We start from the raw sequence: 14,099 nt of genomic DNA, 5'->3' as shown, positions 1-14,099 counted from the left end.
TTTTTTTTTTTTTTTTTTTTTTGAAACAAGGACTCACTCTGTTGCCCAGGGTGGAGTGCAGTGGCATGATCTCAGCTCACTGCAACCTCTGCCTCTTGGGCTCAAGCGATCCTCCCACCTCAGCCTCCTGAGTAGCCGGGACTACAGGCGCGCACCATGAAGCCCAGCTATTTTTCATAGAGACAAGTTCTCGCCATGTTGCCCCTGCTGGTCTCTAACCCCTGGGCTCACGTGATCCGCCCGCCTTAGCCTCCCAAAGTGCTGGGATTGCAGGCGTGAGCCACTGTGCCTGGCAGAAAAGATTATACTTGCTCTGTCAAATCACTGTAGTGCCTTTCTCAGAGAACATTTGGTCGCATTTGTGTGAGACTGTCCCTGGACTCCAACCTGTTACACTGATGTCTGTGTCTGTCTCCTCACCAAGACCTCACTGTCTTGTTTTTGTTTTTGTTTTTGAGACAGAGTCTCGCTATGTCACCAGGCTGGAGTGCAGTGGCACGATCTCAGCTCACTGCAACCTCTGCCTCCTGGGTTCAAGCGATGCTCCCTCCTCAGCCTCCCAAGTAGCTGGGATTACAGGCACGCGCCACCACACCCGACTAATTTTTGTATTTTTAGTAGAGATTGGGTTTCACCATGTTGGACAGGATGGTCTCCATCTCCTGACCTCATGATCCACCTGCCTCAGCCTCCCAAAGTGCTGGGATTACAGGTGTGAGCCACCGCGCCCGGCCCTCACTGTCTTGTTTTGTTTTATTCTGTTATTTTTGTTTTTCTAAGACATCTTGTTATAGCACACTGTCTTGAATATTGTGATTTTGTAGCAATTTCTAAAATGAGATCATGGCCGGGTGCAGCAGCTCACACCTATAATCCCAGCACTTTGGGAGCCTGAGGCAGGCAGATCCCTGAGCCCAGGAGTTCGAGACCAGCCTGGCCAATATGGTGAAACCCCGTCTCTACTAAAACTACAAAAATTAGCGGGGCGTGGTGGTACATGCCTGTAATCCCAGCTACTCGAGAGGCTGAGGCACGAGAATCGCTTGAACCCAGGAGGTTGCAGTGAGCCAAGACTGCACCACCGCACTCCAGCATGGGCAACAGAGTGAGGCTCCATCTCAAAAAAATAAAATAAAATAGAAAGTAAAATAAAATAAAATGAGGTCGTATATGGAAAGAATAGTCTTTTCAACAAATGATGTTGGGAAATCTGCATATCCACCTGCAATATAATGAAACCGGCTCTTCCCTCACCTGTCAATCAATATCATGAAGCCGGCTCTTCCCTCACCTGTCTATCAATACAATGAAACCGGCTCTTCCCTCACCGGTCTATCAATACAATGAAGCCGGCTCTTCCCTCACCTGTCTATCAATACGATGAAACCGACTCTTCCCTCACCTGTCTATCAATACAATGAAGCCGGCTCTTCCCTCACCTGTCTATCAATATGATGAAGCCAGCTCTTCCCTCACCTGTATATCAATATGATGAAACCAACTCTTCCCTCACCTGTCTATCAATACAATGAAACTGGCTCTTCCCTCACCCGTCTATCAATACGATGAAGCCGGCTCTTCCCTCACCTGTCTATCAATATGATGAAGCCAGCTCTTCCCTCACCTATATATCAATATGCGATCTAATGAAAATATAATACTATTTGAAGAAACCATAGGTGTAGGTTGGATGCAGTGGCTCATGCCTATAATCCCCCAGCAGTTTGGGAGACTAAGGTGGAAGGATCACTTGAGCCCAGGAGTTCAAGACCAGCTTGGGCAACATAGAAAGACCACTTCTCTACAAAAAAGTAAGAAATTAGCTGAGAGTGGTTGTGTGTCCCTGTAGTCCCAGCTACCAGGGAGGCTGAGATGGAAGGATCCCTTGAGCATAGGAGGTCAAGGCTGCAGTGAGCCGAGAATGTGCCACTGCCCTCCAGCCTGGGCAACAGAGGAAGACCCCGTCTCAAAAAAAAAAAAAAAAAATAGGTAAATTGTTCATGACCTTCTTAGATAAGACACTAAAACCACAAGCAAAGTAAGAAAAAGTAGGTAACTGGACTTTGCCAAAATTAACAACTTTTGAGCATCAAAGGACACTGTCAAGAGAATGAAAAGAGAATCTACAGAATGGGGGAAAATATTTGCGAATCACAGCAGATAAGGGTCCAGCGTTCCAAATATACAAAGGACTCTTATAACTCAACAATACAAAGACAAAAACCCAATGTAAAATGGGCAAAGGGTCCGAATAAACATTTATCCAAAGAAGATGCCCAAATAGTGGATAAGCAGATACAAAGATACTCAATATCATTAGTCATTAGGAAAATGCAAATCAAACCACAGTAAGACACCACTTCACACTCCCTAAGGTGGCTATAATCAGAAATATGAAAAATATCAAGGTTGGCAAAAATGTGGAGAAGTGGGAAGCTCTTCCATTGCTAGTAGCAACATAAAGTGTTCCAGCCACTGCAGAAAACAGTCTGGCAGTTCCTCAGTACATAGACAGCAATGTGTGAGCCAGCAATTCCACTCCTAAGTACAGACCCAAAAGAGTTGAAAACAGGTATTCAAACAAAAGCTTGCACATGGAATGTTTGCAATGGCACTATTTATAATATCCAAAAGATAGTAACAACTGACATGTCCATCAATGGATGAATGGAGAGAGAAATGTGATCTATCCACACAAAGGAATGCTAGTCAGCCACAAAAAATGAATCTAGAAAACTGGGTGAAGAAACCAAAAACAAAAGGCACAATTCGTATGATTCCATTTGTATGATGTGTTCAGAATAGGTAAATCCAGAGACACAGAAAGCATATTAGTGGTTGCCAGGGGCTGGGGACGGGGACAGGGGAAGAGACTGTTTAATGGGTGTGGTATCCTTTCGGGGAGATGAAATGTTTTGGACCTAGTCAGAGGTGATGGGTGCACTGCATTGTGAGTGTTCCATGATGCTACTGAATTGCATGTTTTATTTATTTATTTTATTTTATTTTTTTTTTGAGACGGAGTCTCGCTCTGTCGCCCAGGCTGGAGTGCAGTGGCGCACTCTCGGCTCACTGTAAGCTCTGCCTCCCGGGTTTACGCCATTCTCCTGCCTCAGCCTCTCCGAGTAGCTGGGACTACAGGCGCCCGCCACCACGCCCGGCTAATTTTTTGTATTTTTAGTAGAGATGGGGTTTCACCGTGGTCTCGATCTCCTGACCTCGTGATCCGCCCGCCTCACTTTCAAACCACCAGGTCTCGTGAGAACTCCATAACCAGACAGCACTCGGGGATGGTGCTAAACCATTAGAAAACCACCCCCATGAGGCCGGGCGCAGTGGCTCACGCCTGTAATCCCAGCACTTTGGGAGGCTGAGGCGGGCGGGTCACGAGGTCAGGAGTTTGAGACCAGCCTGGCCAATATGGTGAAACCCCGTCAAAAAAAAAAGAAAAATTAGTGCGATATCCCGCAGCTCGGTATGAGCTGAGGCAGAGATTGCCTGAACCACAGGCGGGGGAAGAAAAAGAAAATAGAAACCACCCCCATGACCCAATCACCTCCCACCAGGCCCCACCTCCAACACTGGGGATCACAATTCAACATGCAGTTTGGGTGGGGACTCACAGCCAAATCATGTCAAATACAATGGATTTTTGCATGTTGACTTTGTATATTGCAATCTTGCTAACCTCACTTATTCACTGAATTTGCTTTTTTGTAGATTCCTTGGGATTTTCTACATAGACAATCATGTTGTCTGGGAATCGGGACAGGTTTATTCCTTCATTTTCAATCTGTATGCCTGCACTTTGCTTCTCTTGTTTTATTGTACTGGCTAAGACTTCCAATAGATGGTTTTTTTGTTGTTGTTATTGTTTTTGTTTTTTGAAACTGTGTCACCCAGGCTGGAGTGCAGTGGCGTGATCTCGGCTCACTGCAACCTCCACCTCCTGGGTTCAAGCAATCCTGCCTCACTCTCCTGAGTAGCTGGGACTACTGGCACGCACCACCATGCCTAGCATGTTTTTTGTTTGTTTGTTTTTTAGTAGAGATGGGGTTTCACCACCTTGGCCAGGCTGGTCTCGAACTCATGACTTCCAGTGACCCACCCGCCTTGGCCTCCCAAAGTGCTGGGATTACAGTTGTGAGCCACTGCGCCCGGCCGGTAAATGTTGATAATACGAGCAGGAGTGGATGTGCTCATCCGGCTCTCAGTCCTGGGAAAAGGATTCTCTCACTTCAGTACAGCGCTGGCTGTAAATACTTCATCAGAGCTCTTTCTAAGATTGAAGTTGTTTTCTGCCCCTGCTTTGCTGAGATGTTCACCACGAACGCGTGCTAGATTTGTCAAATACTCACTGTCCATCGCTTGATGCAAGGGGCTTACAACTGCATGTTGGTGCATTTTCACAAATCCCTGCGTCTGTGCCATCTCAGTGTTAGCATTTGCTGACTGTTGTTTTCCATTTATTTGTTTTTTCCGGGTTTTTTTGAGATGGAGTTTCACTCTTGTCGCCCAGGCTGGAGTGCAGTGGCGCAATCTCAGCTCACTGCAACCTCCACCTCCCGGTTTCAAGCAATTCTCCCGCCTCAGCCTCCTGAGTAGCTGGGATTACAGGCACACACCACCACGCCTGTCTAATTTTGTATTATTATTATCATTTTTTTTGGAGATGGAGTCTTGCTCTGTCGCCCAGGCTGGAATGGTGTGATCTCAGCTCACTGCAACCTCCACCTCCCGGGTTCAAGAGATTCTCCTGCCTCAACCTCCCAAGTAGCTGGGATTACAGGTGCCTGACACCATGCCCGGCTAATTTTTGTATTTTTAGTAGAGATAGGATTTTGCCATGTTGGTCAGGCTGGTCTCAAACTCCTGACTTCAGGTGATCTGCCTGCCTCAGCCTCCCAGAGTGCTGGGATTACAGGCATGAGCCACCATGTCCAGCAATTGAGATTTTCCTGGTTCACTTATGCCAAGTAATTTTGGATTTTATCCTAAAGTGTAGGGTTTTATTCTTTTTTTTTTTTTTTTTTTTTTTGAGACGGAGTCTCGCTCTGTCACCCAGGCTGGAGTGCAGTGGCGCAATCTCGGCTCACTGCAAGTTCCGCCTCCTGGGTTCACACCATTCTCCTGCCTCAGCCTCCCAGGTAGCTGGGACTACAGGCGCCCGCCACCACGCCCAGTTAATTTTTTTGTATTTTTTTAGTAGAGACGGGGTTTCACCGTGTTAGCCAGGATGGTCTTGATCTCCTGACCTCGTGATCTGCCCGCCTCAGCCTCTCAAAGTGCTGGGATTACAGGTGTGAGCCACCGTGCCCGGCCTCGTTTTCCATTTAAGTTGAGATTTTCCTGGTTCAGTTATGCCAAGTAATTTTGGATTTTATCCTGAAGTCCAGGGTTTTATTCTTTTTAGAGACGGGGTCTCTCTCTGTTACCCAGGCTGCAGAGCAGGTGCCATCGTAATTCACAGCAGCTTCCAGCTCCTGGGCTCCAGTGACCCTCCTGCCTCAGCTTCCCGAGTGGCTGGGACCACAGCATGTGGCTCGTTGATGAATAAACACTCCTTGGTTTGCTGTTTGCCTTTGGTTAAATTCCAAAGCACTGAAATGGTTGTTTCTGACTTTTGTTCAGATTTACAGGTACACTTTGGGGAGAGGGTTTGTTGACCTCCTCACCCCTCCACTCTGGAAATCTTTAATATATTTTATTATGCAACTTAATCTTCCATCCAATATACGTATTGGACGCCTGCCTCCTGCACAGCTGGCTCTGCCTCAGCCACTGGGACCCAGGATGAACAGATACACCACCTTCTCCCACAGTGCTTGTGTAACCACCAAGCCAATGTCCTGAGTTACTTCCAATGGTGAAAAGTGCAGGGATTAACAAGGAACTTTCACTGAGCACCCGCCCCGTGCCAGATACTGGTCCAAGCACCTGCAGGAAGCATCTTACCCTCAAGGTGGCCACAGGAGTTAGCTATGCCCGTTTCACGGGCAGGGACACTGAGGGACAGGGAGCCTTGGCTGCTGCCCCCCGGACTTCACCTGCTGCATCAGGTGCCGCCGGCATAGCAGGCCTTCACCAAATATCAGTCAGCACTTCTGTTTTCTTCTGCAGATGGTGACACCATCTAAGAGGCACCGGCCAGAGAGCTGGGCAGCAGCTGCCACCTGGGATGAAGATGGGCAGAGCTGGGCCACCGGGGCCGTGGTGTGAACACACCACTCTCCCTCCAGGGGCCGACCAAGGAGCTCCGGGGGTCCAACCCTGGCTCCAGCTTTGGCAGAACTCTCACCTCACCCCCAGACACCCGTGGGAGGAGCACAGTGCAGGTGGTGATGGCTCCCAGGGGCCGAGCAAGGCTGGGAGCCTCAGCACTAGGGGCCTCTCCCAACTAGTCCTCCCCACACGCTGGGGTTAACACGTTGTTAACATATATATGTTAACCCAACCGTAACAAAGGTGCCACCATCGTCCCGTTCACAAGGGAGGAGACAGTGGCTACAGGGTGGCAGGCAGCCCTTACGAGTGGGACTGGAAGCCTTTCCCTCCCGCCCTGTGGGAAGCCTGTGGCCGTCCCCGCCCTCGTCCAGCTGTGCCCTGTCCTCTCCAGCTGACCGTCCCCGTCAATCTCATCCCTGCCAATGATCACATCCCGGCAGCCACCGGGGCTGGACCGGCCTCCTGTAGCTTGCGCACAATGCATCTTCCGTCTGCTTAGCTTTTCTGTCCCCATTTCCTGCAGCGGGGGAGGATTGGGTGCAGTGTCTCTCCTTGCTCCTGCTTCCTGACCCAGAGCCCAGACCTGGGACTTCCCAAAATCCCCCAGACGCACCAAGGGCACCGCTGAACCCCTCAGAGCCAGGGGAGAGGAGAGCTGGCGTTCCCTGAGCTCACCCTGCCTGGTGGCATGGGTCCCCTCTGTCTGCAGCCACTGTCGTGGGAGAAGCTAGGCTCAGCCACTGGCAAGAGCAGGCAGCCAGCAAGAGGGGGATGTGGGTCCAAGCCCAGGCCACGCAGCTCCCAGCAAGAGCCACGGCCAGGGGCCAGTCGGCAGCCCCTCTGCCCGACAAGGATGTGGGCCAGCATCGTCTGCCGCCTCCACTGCACGAGAACCAGGGGGCGGCCCCTGAGGGCATCCCACGGGCCCTCACGGAGGCTGGGGGTCCCAACGAGCCCGGCAGCATTCTCCCACCTTGGCCAGGATGCCCCGGGAACACCATGCGGCATCTGAGGCTTCCTGTGCAGAGGGGCTCACAGAGCCCCCACCGGCCTGGCTTAGTAAGTGCAGTTTTTACCTTTTCACTTTAAAGGAAAATGAAAATCCCTCCTTTCAGATGCTCTGTGATTGATGTTGATTGGTGAGGTTGAGAATGAGGTGAGCTGAGTCAGGCCGGCCTAGAGGGAAGCAGGAGACCTGAGAAGGCCTTGCTGTCTGGCGTGGTCGGCAGTCGGCCCCACGGCTCCTTCAGGGTGGGCTTGGGCCACAGACACCTCACCAGGGTCTCCCGTCCCTGGGCGGCCGCATATGGGTCCAAGCAAGCCACAAAGGCTGTGCCAGCCAAGCCTAACGCAAGCCGCCCCTACAGTCCCTGCCCAGCCCTGCACCCTCCCCACCCCTTCCCAGGTGCTGATCACCAGTACTCACTCTGCAACCCAAACCCCGTCTCAGCGTCTGCCCCTGAGGACTAGCCTGGTACAGTTCTAACAGGACAGAGCCCGTCAGGAGGTGACCACAATGCGGCTGACTGAGAACCTTGCTCCCTGCAGGGTCCCAGACCCGGCCTGACACAGGCTGACCCCGGGGCACAGCTAGCCTTGCCCTTGGCTAGAGACAGGCCGTGGCCTGTGGCCCTGCCTGGTGTCCCTGCCAAGCATAGGCCTGGCCCCAGTGAGAGAAGGTGTCGGCGTCCGGAGCTGGCCGTGGGAGGCTCTGCTGGCCGGAGCTGCGGGGTCAATGTGAATGGAGCTCCATCTAATGCAACAGCACCAAACGGCTCCCCACTAACAGCAGGTCTCCCAGCCCCCACTCGAGGGAGTTGCAACTCCAGCCTAAGAGAGGGGCGTCCTGAGCGTCCCCCTAGTCTCAAGGCCCCTCGGCAGCCCTGGCCCTCTTCTGGGATGGTCCAGGCGCCTCCATCCTGAGGGTGGACACAGCTCTGTGCTGGGGGTGGGAGTTCTGTGGCTTCTTGAGGCCCAGAGGAGGGGGTCTCAGGACCCCAGGCAAAGCAGTGAGTCAGCACTCTGCCTGGCCCCTTTCTCTTCCCTGCCCCCTGACAGCTGCCCAGGCCTGAGCCAGCCTGGGGAGGCCAGAGGGAGGAACAGAGCCTCAGCCCCACTGGGGAGCAGATGCTGCCCAGGCGGAACCTGGCTCCAGCTTCCCCATACCCACCACTACCGCAGCTCCTTCGGGCCCTGGGGCCTTCACACACGCTGGCCCTGCTGCCCAGAGCCCCTCCCTGCTCTAGTGCTCACACTGCATTTACCCAGCCTTAGTTCCTGAGCTGCCAAGGGCAAGTGTGGGGCCCCGTGGCTACCCCATCTCTGCCCACAGGTACTGTGCCCGGCCCAGACAAGGCCAAAAGCAGCTCCCAGACCGACCAGGAGAGGTCTCTGGACCCCTGCGAGGGCCCTAAGCCAGCCCCCTTTTCCAGGGAACTCCCCAAGGCCCGGCCCTCTGTGCTCAGAGCCCCCCATGGGATGGATCAGCCACAGGAGACCTGACCCGGCAGTCCCTTTGCCCACCCTGAGGCAGTACTGCTCGAAGAGTCCTGGCCAGGACCCCAAGGTTTGGCACCAGCCCTCACCCCACCCAGCTGTACCCCAGCTCAGGTAACCACCATGCCTGGGGTTCAGCACGGGCAGCTCACGGCTTGAGATGGGGTGGCCTGCGTCCCAGGCCCCACCCCCACTTCCTGGGCTACAAGTGTCTCCCAGCCCCTGCCCAGGCTGCTGCGCTGTCTTGACCCGAAAGCCGCGGTCCATTTGAGGCCTATGTGAGGGGCGGTCCGGGTATACCCGTGGCCCACACGGATGCAGGAGGCTGTGGCAGGCGAGCCCTGGGCTGCCGGTCTTTCAGGCCAGCAGTGCAAGCCTCCGGAGACAAGCCTGGGTCTTGCCAGAAAGTTCCATCCTCCGAGTGTCAACCCGACTGACCCATCTGCCTCATCAGTGACCCCCTCGGGGCTGCACACCTCTCCCATCGCAGGTCCTGGCACTGCTCCCCGGCACCGAGCTCCCCATCCCAGGTGGGGCTCAAGCGGTTCCCTGCCCCCTCCCCCCGCCGTCCGCAGACCTCAGCTGACACCTGAGCCCTCACTACCCCCCACAGCCTCTGCACTGCTCCCCACGAGAAGGCCGTTCTCCCTTGGTTTACCGTTCCCTGCGCTTGGCTCGGCCATGTGCACATAGTAGGTACTTAACACACTCGTGCAATGAACACACAGAGCGGCGCAGGGCCCAGGACAGCGCCTTCCCCACGTGCTCAGGGGGTACAAGGGCGTCCCTCCAAGTCGTGCTCAGGGGCCTCCCCGGGTCCCTGCCCAGCTCTGGGTCCTCACTGAGCACCCGGCGAGGACAGAGTACGGCACTCGTTGGCCTCGATCTCCGGAACAACACGGGCACACGGCCGTCCCAGCCAGCAACTAGAGCCACGAAACATATCCACCCGGGCTGACTCCCGAAGCCCTCGCTCGGACTGCGCCGCCCCACGGACCTCCCGGACCCTCTCCTCCACAGGGAAGACACCGCCCAGCCAGGACCGCGTGTGTAAAGAAACGGGATTTCTGTAGGGGCAGGCCGACTTCCCCTGCGGGGCCGAGGGAGGTGTGGGGAGGATTCAGCGGGGGGCGGGGGGGAGGAGGAGAGGGAGGACGCCTTTCTGCCTGGGAAGGGAAAACGCGCCCTCCTGATTGGCATGGCGGACCGTCCCCAGGGCCCCAGGGCCCTGCCGCGAACGCTCTGGGCTCCCCAAACATGGGGTCTCTCAGCAGTGGGGCCCAGCCTCTGCCTCCAGCGACTGGAGACTCACCTCACCCACCCAAATCCGCCCCCGCTCTCCGTCTGGGCCCCGCCTCCCACTGCCCCTCCATCCGCCCACCCTTTCACCTCCCTGGGGCTGGGGAACCGGGGTGCAGGTTCCGGAGCTGCCAGAGCTGTGAGGGGGCCTCGGGAGGGATCCAGGTTCCTCTGGCCAGGCCGGAGGGCTCCGCGCACGCAGCACTTTTTGTCCCGCCCGGCGACCCCGTCGCCTCCACAGGGGCTGAAGAGGACGGGCCGGGCTGGACCAGGCGGGGCTCCGAGACGCTTCCGAGACGCGGGCCTGGGCCCGGGAGAGGGGCGGGGGCTGGGCTCCCGGACCTGGGCGCGGAGTCTGTTAACCCCTGCAGACCCAGGCCCGGCCGGGCCGCCCCGAGACGAACGCCGCGGGGCTGGGCTCAGCCCAAACCAGACGGCGAGAGTCGGACCGAGGTGGAAGCTGGGGGCGCGGCCTCGCCGGGGCCCGGGAAGGAGGGAGGGGGCGGGGCCGGGCGGGGCCCGGGGAGGAACCGGTGCGCCCCGCCCTCCGTGACGCGCCGCGGCCCCCCCCGCGCATATAAGTGGGCGCGACCGCGCGTGCGCACCCCGCGCCTCTCTGTCGTGGCGCGGCCTCCCGCGGTTTCCTCTGCAAATGGGCTCCGTGGCCTAGCGCCCCCGTCCCCGCCACCCGTGATCGTGCGCCGAGGCCCGCGAGGGGTCGCCGCCCAGGTGAGGGGCGCGGCGCGCGGGTGGGACGAGCAGGCCCGAGGGGTAGGGGGCGCGGGGCGGGGCTGGGCCGGGGGCTCCTCTCCTCTCCGCCTGGCGAGCGCTGGGCTCGGGGTCCCGGACGGGCTCCTCTCGGGTCGGGCGGGTTGGGACGGCGCCCACCAGGTTCCCGACGTCTGGGACGGGGCCCCGCGCACAAAGCGCCTTTGTTCCTACCCGCTCGGCCGGTTCGGGCTGGTTGGAGCCGCCCGCGCCCCGCGCGGCGAAGGCGGTCCCGGGAGCTGGGGAGCCCCGCCGCGGTAAAGAACCCAGCGCGGCGGCTCCACCCGCTGGGGACCGCCCTTCATGAGGGGAAGCCCGCTGACCCGAGGGGCTCCTCGACCCCCATGCGCAGATCCCACCAGCCAGCAAGCTAGAGCATGGCGGCCATCCCCTCCAGCGGCTCGCTCGTGGCCACCCACGACTACTACCGGCGTGAGTAGCCCCTGCCCCCCATCCATGCAGATGCTCTGCTGGCGCCAGTGCCGTCCCTGTGCAGGCTGCGTAACCAGCGCTCGGCCTGAAGGCCGGTGGGCTGGGGGGGCTCCGCGCCCCGCGTTGCTGACGGGACCTCTCCTCTCCAGGCCGCCTGGGTTCCACTTCCAGCAACAGCTCCTGCAGCAGTACCGAGTGCCCCGGGGAAGCCATTCCCCACCCCCCAGGTGAGTGCAGGACCGCCCCTCTCTCCCCTCGCCCTCCCGCAGGAGCTGGCAGCATCAAGACCCCACTTCGCTTCTCTCAGGTCTCCCCAAGGCTGACCCGGGTCATTGGTGGGCCAGCTTCTTTTTCGGGAAGTCCACCCTCCCGTTCATGGCCACGGTGTTGGAGTCCGCAGAGCACTCGGAACCCCCCCAGGCCTCCAGCAGCATGACCACCTGTGGCCTGGCTCGGGACGCCCCGAGGAAGCAGCCCGGCGGTCAGTCCACCACAGCCAGCGCTGGGCCCCGGTCCTGACCTGAGCGGTTACCAACAGCCGCAGGCCTGCGGAGGCGCTAGTCCACCAGAGCCCCTCCCCCCCGTCCCCACTCCCCGCCCCGTCCCCACTCCCCGCCCCGTCCCCACCCCCCATTCCCCGCCCCCTCCCCACCCCCCACCCCCCACCCCGTAGACTAGGCGGCTGCAACAAGCAGATCTTCGCATCAACACAGCAGACACCAAAAAGGAGTGAGAGCCCCGTTCTCTACCGCCCGGCCCCAGCACTCGCTAGCTTTCCTGACACCTGGAACTGTGCACCTGGCACCAAGCGGAAAATAAACTCCAAGCAGCCAGTAGCCCCGATGGTGTGTGCCTGAGCTGTGTGGCCTGAGGTTCCATTTGAGTGTGAGAAATGGTTGAATCTCTCCCGACCTCACTCCCTGATGGGGGCTGGCCCTGCTCCCAGGCCCTTCTGGGCCTCCTCATGCTGTGAGGCCGCTGCTGGGGCTGAGAAGGGTGGGGTTCGCTACTGCTTCTGGGGAGCCTTGGACAGCAGGCAGTCCTGGAGCTGGACAAGCAGGCCCCAGGGCAGCCACTGAGGTGGGCCCCCGTGCCATCTTCAGCGGGGGGGAAAGGGAGCAGGGAGGGCTGGTCCTCTGAGGGATTCGGGCCCCTTACCCGAGGGCCTGCTAGGGGAGTAACCTCTGGCTGTGAGCTGGGAAGCCCTCACTCTGGAGGGACCTGGTGCCTGCCGGTAGGTGTCTCCCAAGGGCCTCCCATAGGGGTGTTGCCCCAAGACAGGCTGAGGGGTAGGGGCTGCAGGCACCCTGGAGGGGTCTTCCTGCCACAGGCAGCCCAGCTTAAAGGTCAGAGAGTGCAGGAACTGGGAGGGTGGCTGCATCATTCTGGCCTGGTACAGGCATGGAGTGTTGGAGTCCGGGAGTGCTGCAGGCCAGCAGGGGTGGGGGTCCACACACAGGAGCGCATGGGCTGTGAGCTCAGTAGACCCCTCCATAACCAAGGTGGGTCGTGTCCCCACACCTCTGCCAGGAGCCCACAGGGATTGACTCAGTTCTGTTGAGAGGCAGCTTAGTGAGCGGGTGGGAGTCAGTGAGATAGCTGGAGACTTGATGTGTGGCCAGGGACATGGTGAGGGGAGGGGCCTCCATGGGGTGGGGAAGGGTGGGGTTCAGTGGTGGGGGAGGGACTCTGGGGAGGGGTGGGGATCAGTGGGTGCTCCCTGCCTGGTACCCTGCTCCACTGCACTATAAGTAGCTGCACCAGTTGGCGGGAAGTTGGTGGGAAGGCATCTGGCTTGTGGCCTCTGATGGCTGAGACTTTGTCCTGTCCACAGGGTGGAGGCAGCCTCACCCAGCCATCCAAGCCGGTGGTCGGTGCTGAGGCTGGGTGGGGGAGCCTCCGATGGACCCAGGAGTGGGAGGCTGCTCCTGATGGCAGTTGAGCCCCCTGCAGTCTTTTGCAGTGTCCCGATGAAGGCCACAGAGACCCTCCTCCATGCACTCACAGCTGTGAGGGTAGCAGGAGTTGGTGTTGAAGGGAGAGCCCAGCCATGCTCAGGTCCCCACCACACGTGGCCTAGGGGGGCTCTGCCCTTGGTTAAGCTGGAGGGCTTGGGGTCAGGACCAAGGGTGGGTCCACCCTGCTTGGAAAGAAGCTGTCCTGGCTTTTGGAGTCAGCGGGGGAGGGGCACTGCCCAGGAGCTGGTGTCTTAGAAGGGGCAGCTGGGAGGAGGGAGCAGCCGAGCCCCAGGCTGCCCAGGGCATCGTCCCCTGCCTCGGGTCAGGGGGCCCCTTGGCTGGAAGACCTCACAACCCTGGAGGTGTCCATGGCCTGCTCCGGGGAGCTGCACCCTCATCAGATTCTCTGTAGGGAGAGAAGTCATATCTTTTCCTCACCCATCACAAGCTTCATGGCTGAGACCTGTCAGAAACAAAATGCTTCCTCGGTGCCACGAAGAAGTAGCACTCGAACGTTAATTTCCTCAGGAAAGCAATTTTTACTTCTGTAGAAGGGTGCGGCGCGCGGATGGAGCAATGGTGAGAGCACACCTGGACAAGGGAGGGGAAGGGATTCTTAATCCTGACGCAGGTAGCCTCTACTGCTGTGTCATTCCCCTATTGGGTGGGGTTGGACCGCACACTCTAAGCTAATTCTGATTGACTATTTTAAAGAGAGCAGGGGTGTGACCCAGAGTGGTGGGGTGAGTAGTTTGGCAGGAAGGACAGTTAGGAACAGGTAGCTAAAGATGACTTACAGCAGGTGACCAGGGGCCGGGTGCGGTGGCTCACGCCTGTCATCCCAGCACTTAGGCCGAGGCGGGCGGATCATGAGGTCAGGAGATCGAGACCACGGTGAAACCCCGTCTCTACTAAAAATAC

General features: G+C 57.7%; 1 protein-coding gene and 1 long non-coding RNA gene across 3 annotated transcripts in view; one reads left to right on the top strand and one right to left on the bottom strand.

Moving 5' to 3' along the window:
- Positions 1-8,341, bottom strand: part of LOC116460804 (uncharacterized) — a 13,146-nt gene extending 4,805 nt beyond the window's left edge. Inside the window, exon 1 of one of the 2 annotated variants that reach the window (XR_009211507.1) lies at positions 5,956-8,341. This is a non-coding gene — a long non-coding RNA (uncharacterized LOC116460804). The remainder of the gene's footprint in view (positions 1-5,955) is intronic. The other variant, XR_009211508.1, reaches the window with a different exon arrangement.
- A 1,150-nt stretch (positions 8,342-9,491) lies between these two features.
- PPDPF (pancreatic progenitor cell differentiation and proliferation factor) lies at positions 9,492-11,873 on the top strand. Its single transcript, XM_032141986.2, has 4 exons — positions 9,492-10,749; positions 11,141-11,220; positions 11,370-11,447; positions 11,528-11,873. The coding sequence occupies exons 2-4, from the start codon at positions 11,166-11,168 to the stop codon at positions 11,737-11,739; spliced, it is 345 nt and encodes a 114-aa protein (XP_031997877.1). The 5' UTR covers positions 9,492-10,749; positions 11,141-11,165; the 3' UTR covers positions 11,740-11,873.
- Positions 11,874-14,099: the final 2,226 nt, after the last annotated feature.

This window comes from Hylobates moloch, unplaced genomic scaffold (assembly GCF_009828535.3).
Source record: "Hylobates moloch isolate HMO894 unplaced genomic scaffold, HMol_V3 SCAFFOLD_21, whole genome shotgun sequence".
In the NCBI taxonomy this organism is placed as follows: Eukaryota; Metazoa; Chordata; class Mammalia; order Primates; family Hylobatidae; genus Hylobates; species Hylobates moloch.
Note: the sequence above shows the minus strand (reverse complement) of the source record. Positions and strands in the feature narration are given on the sequence as shown.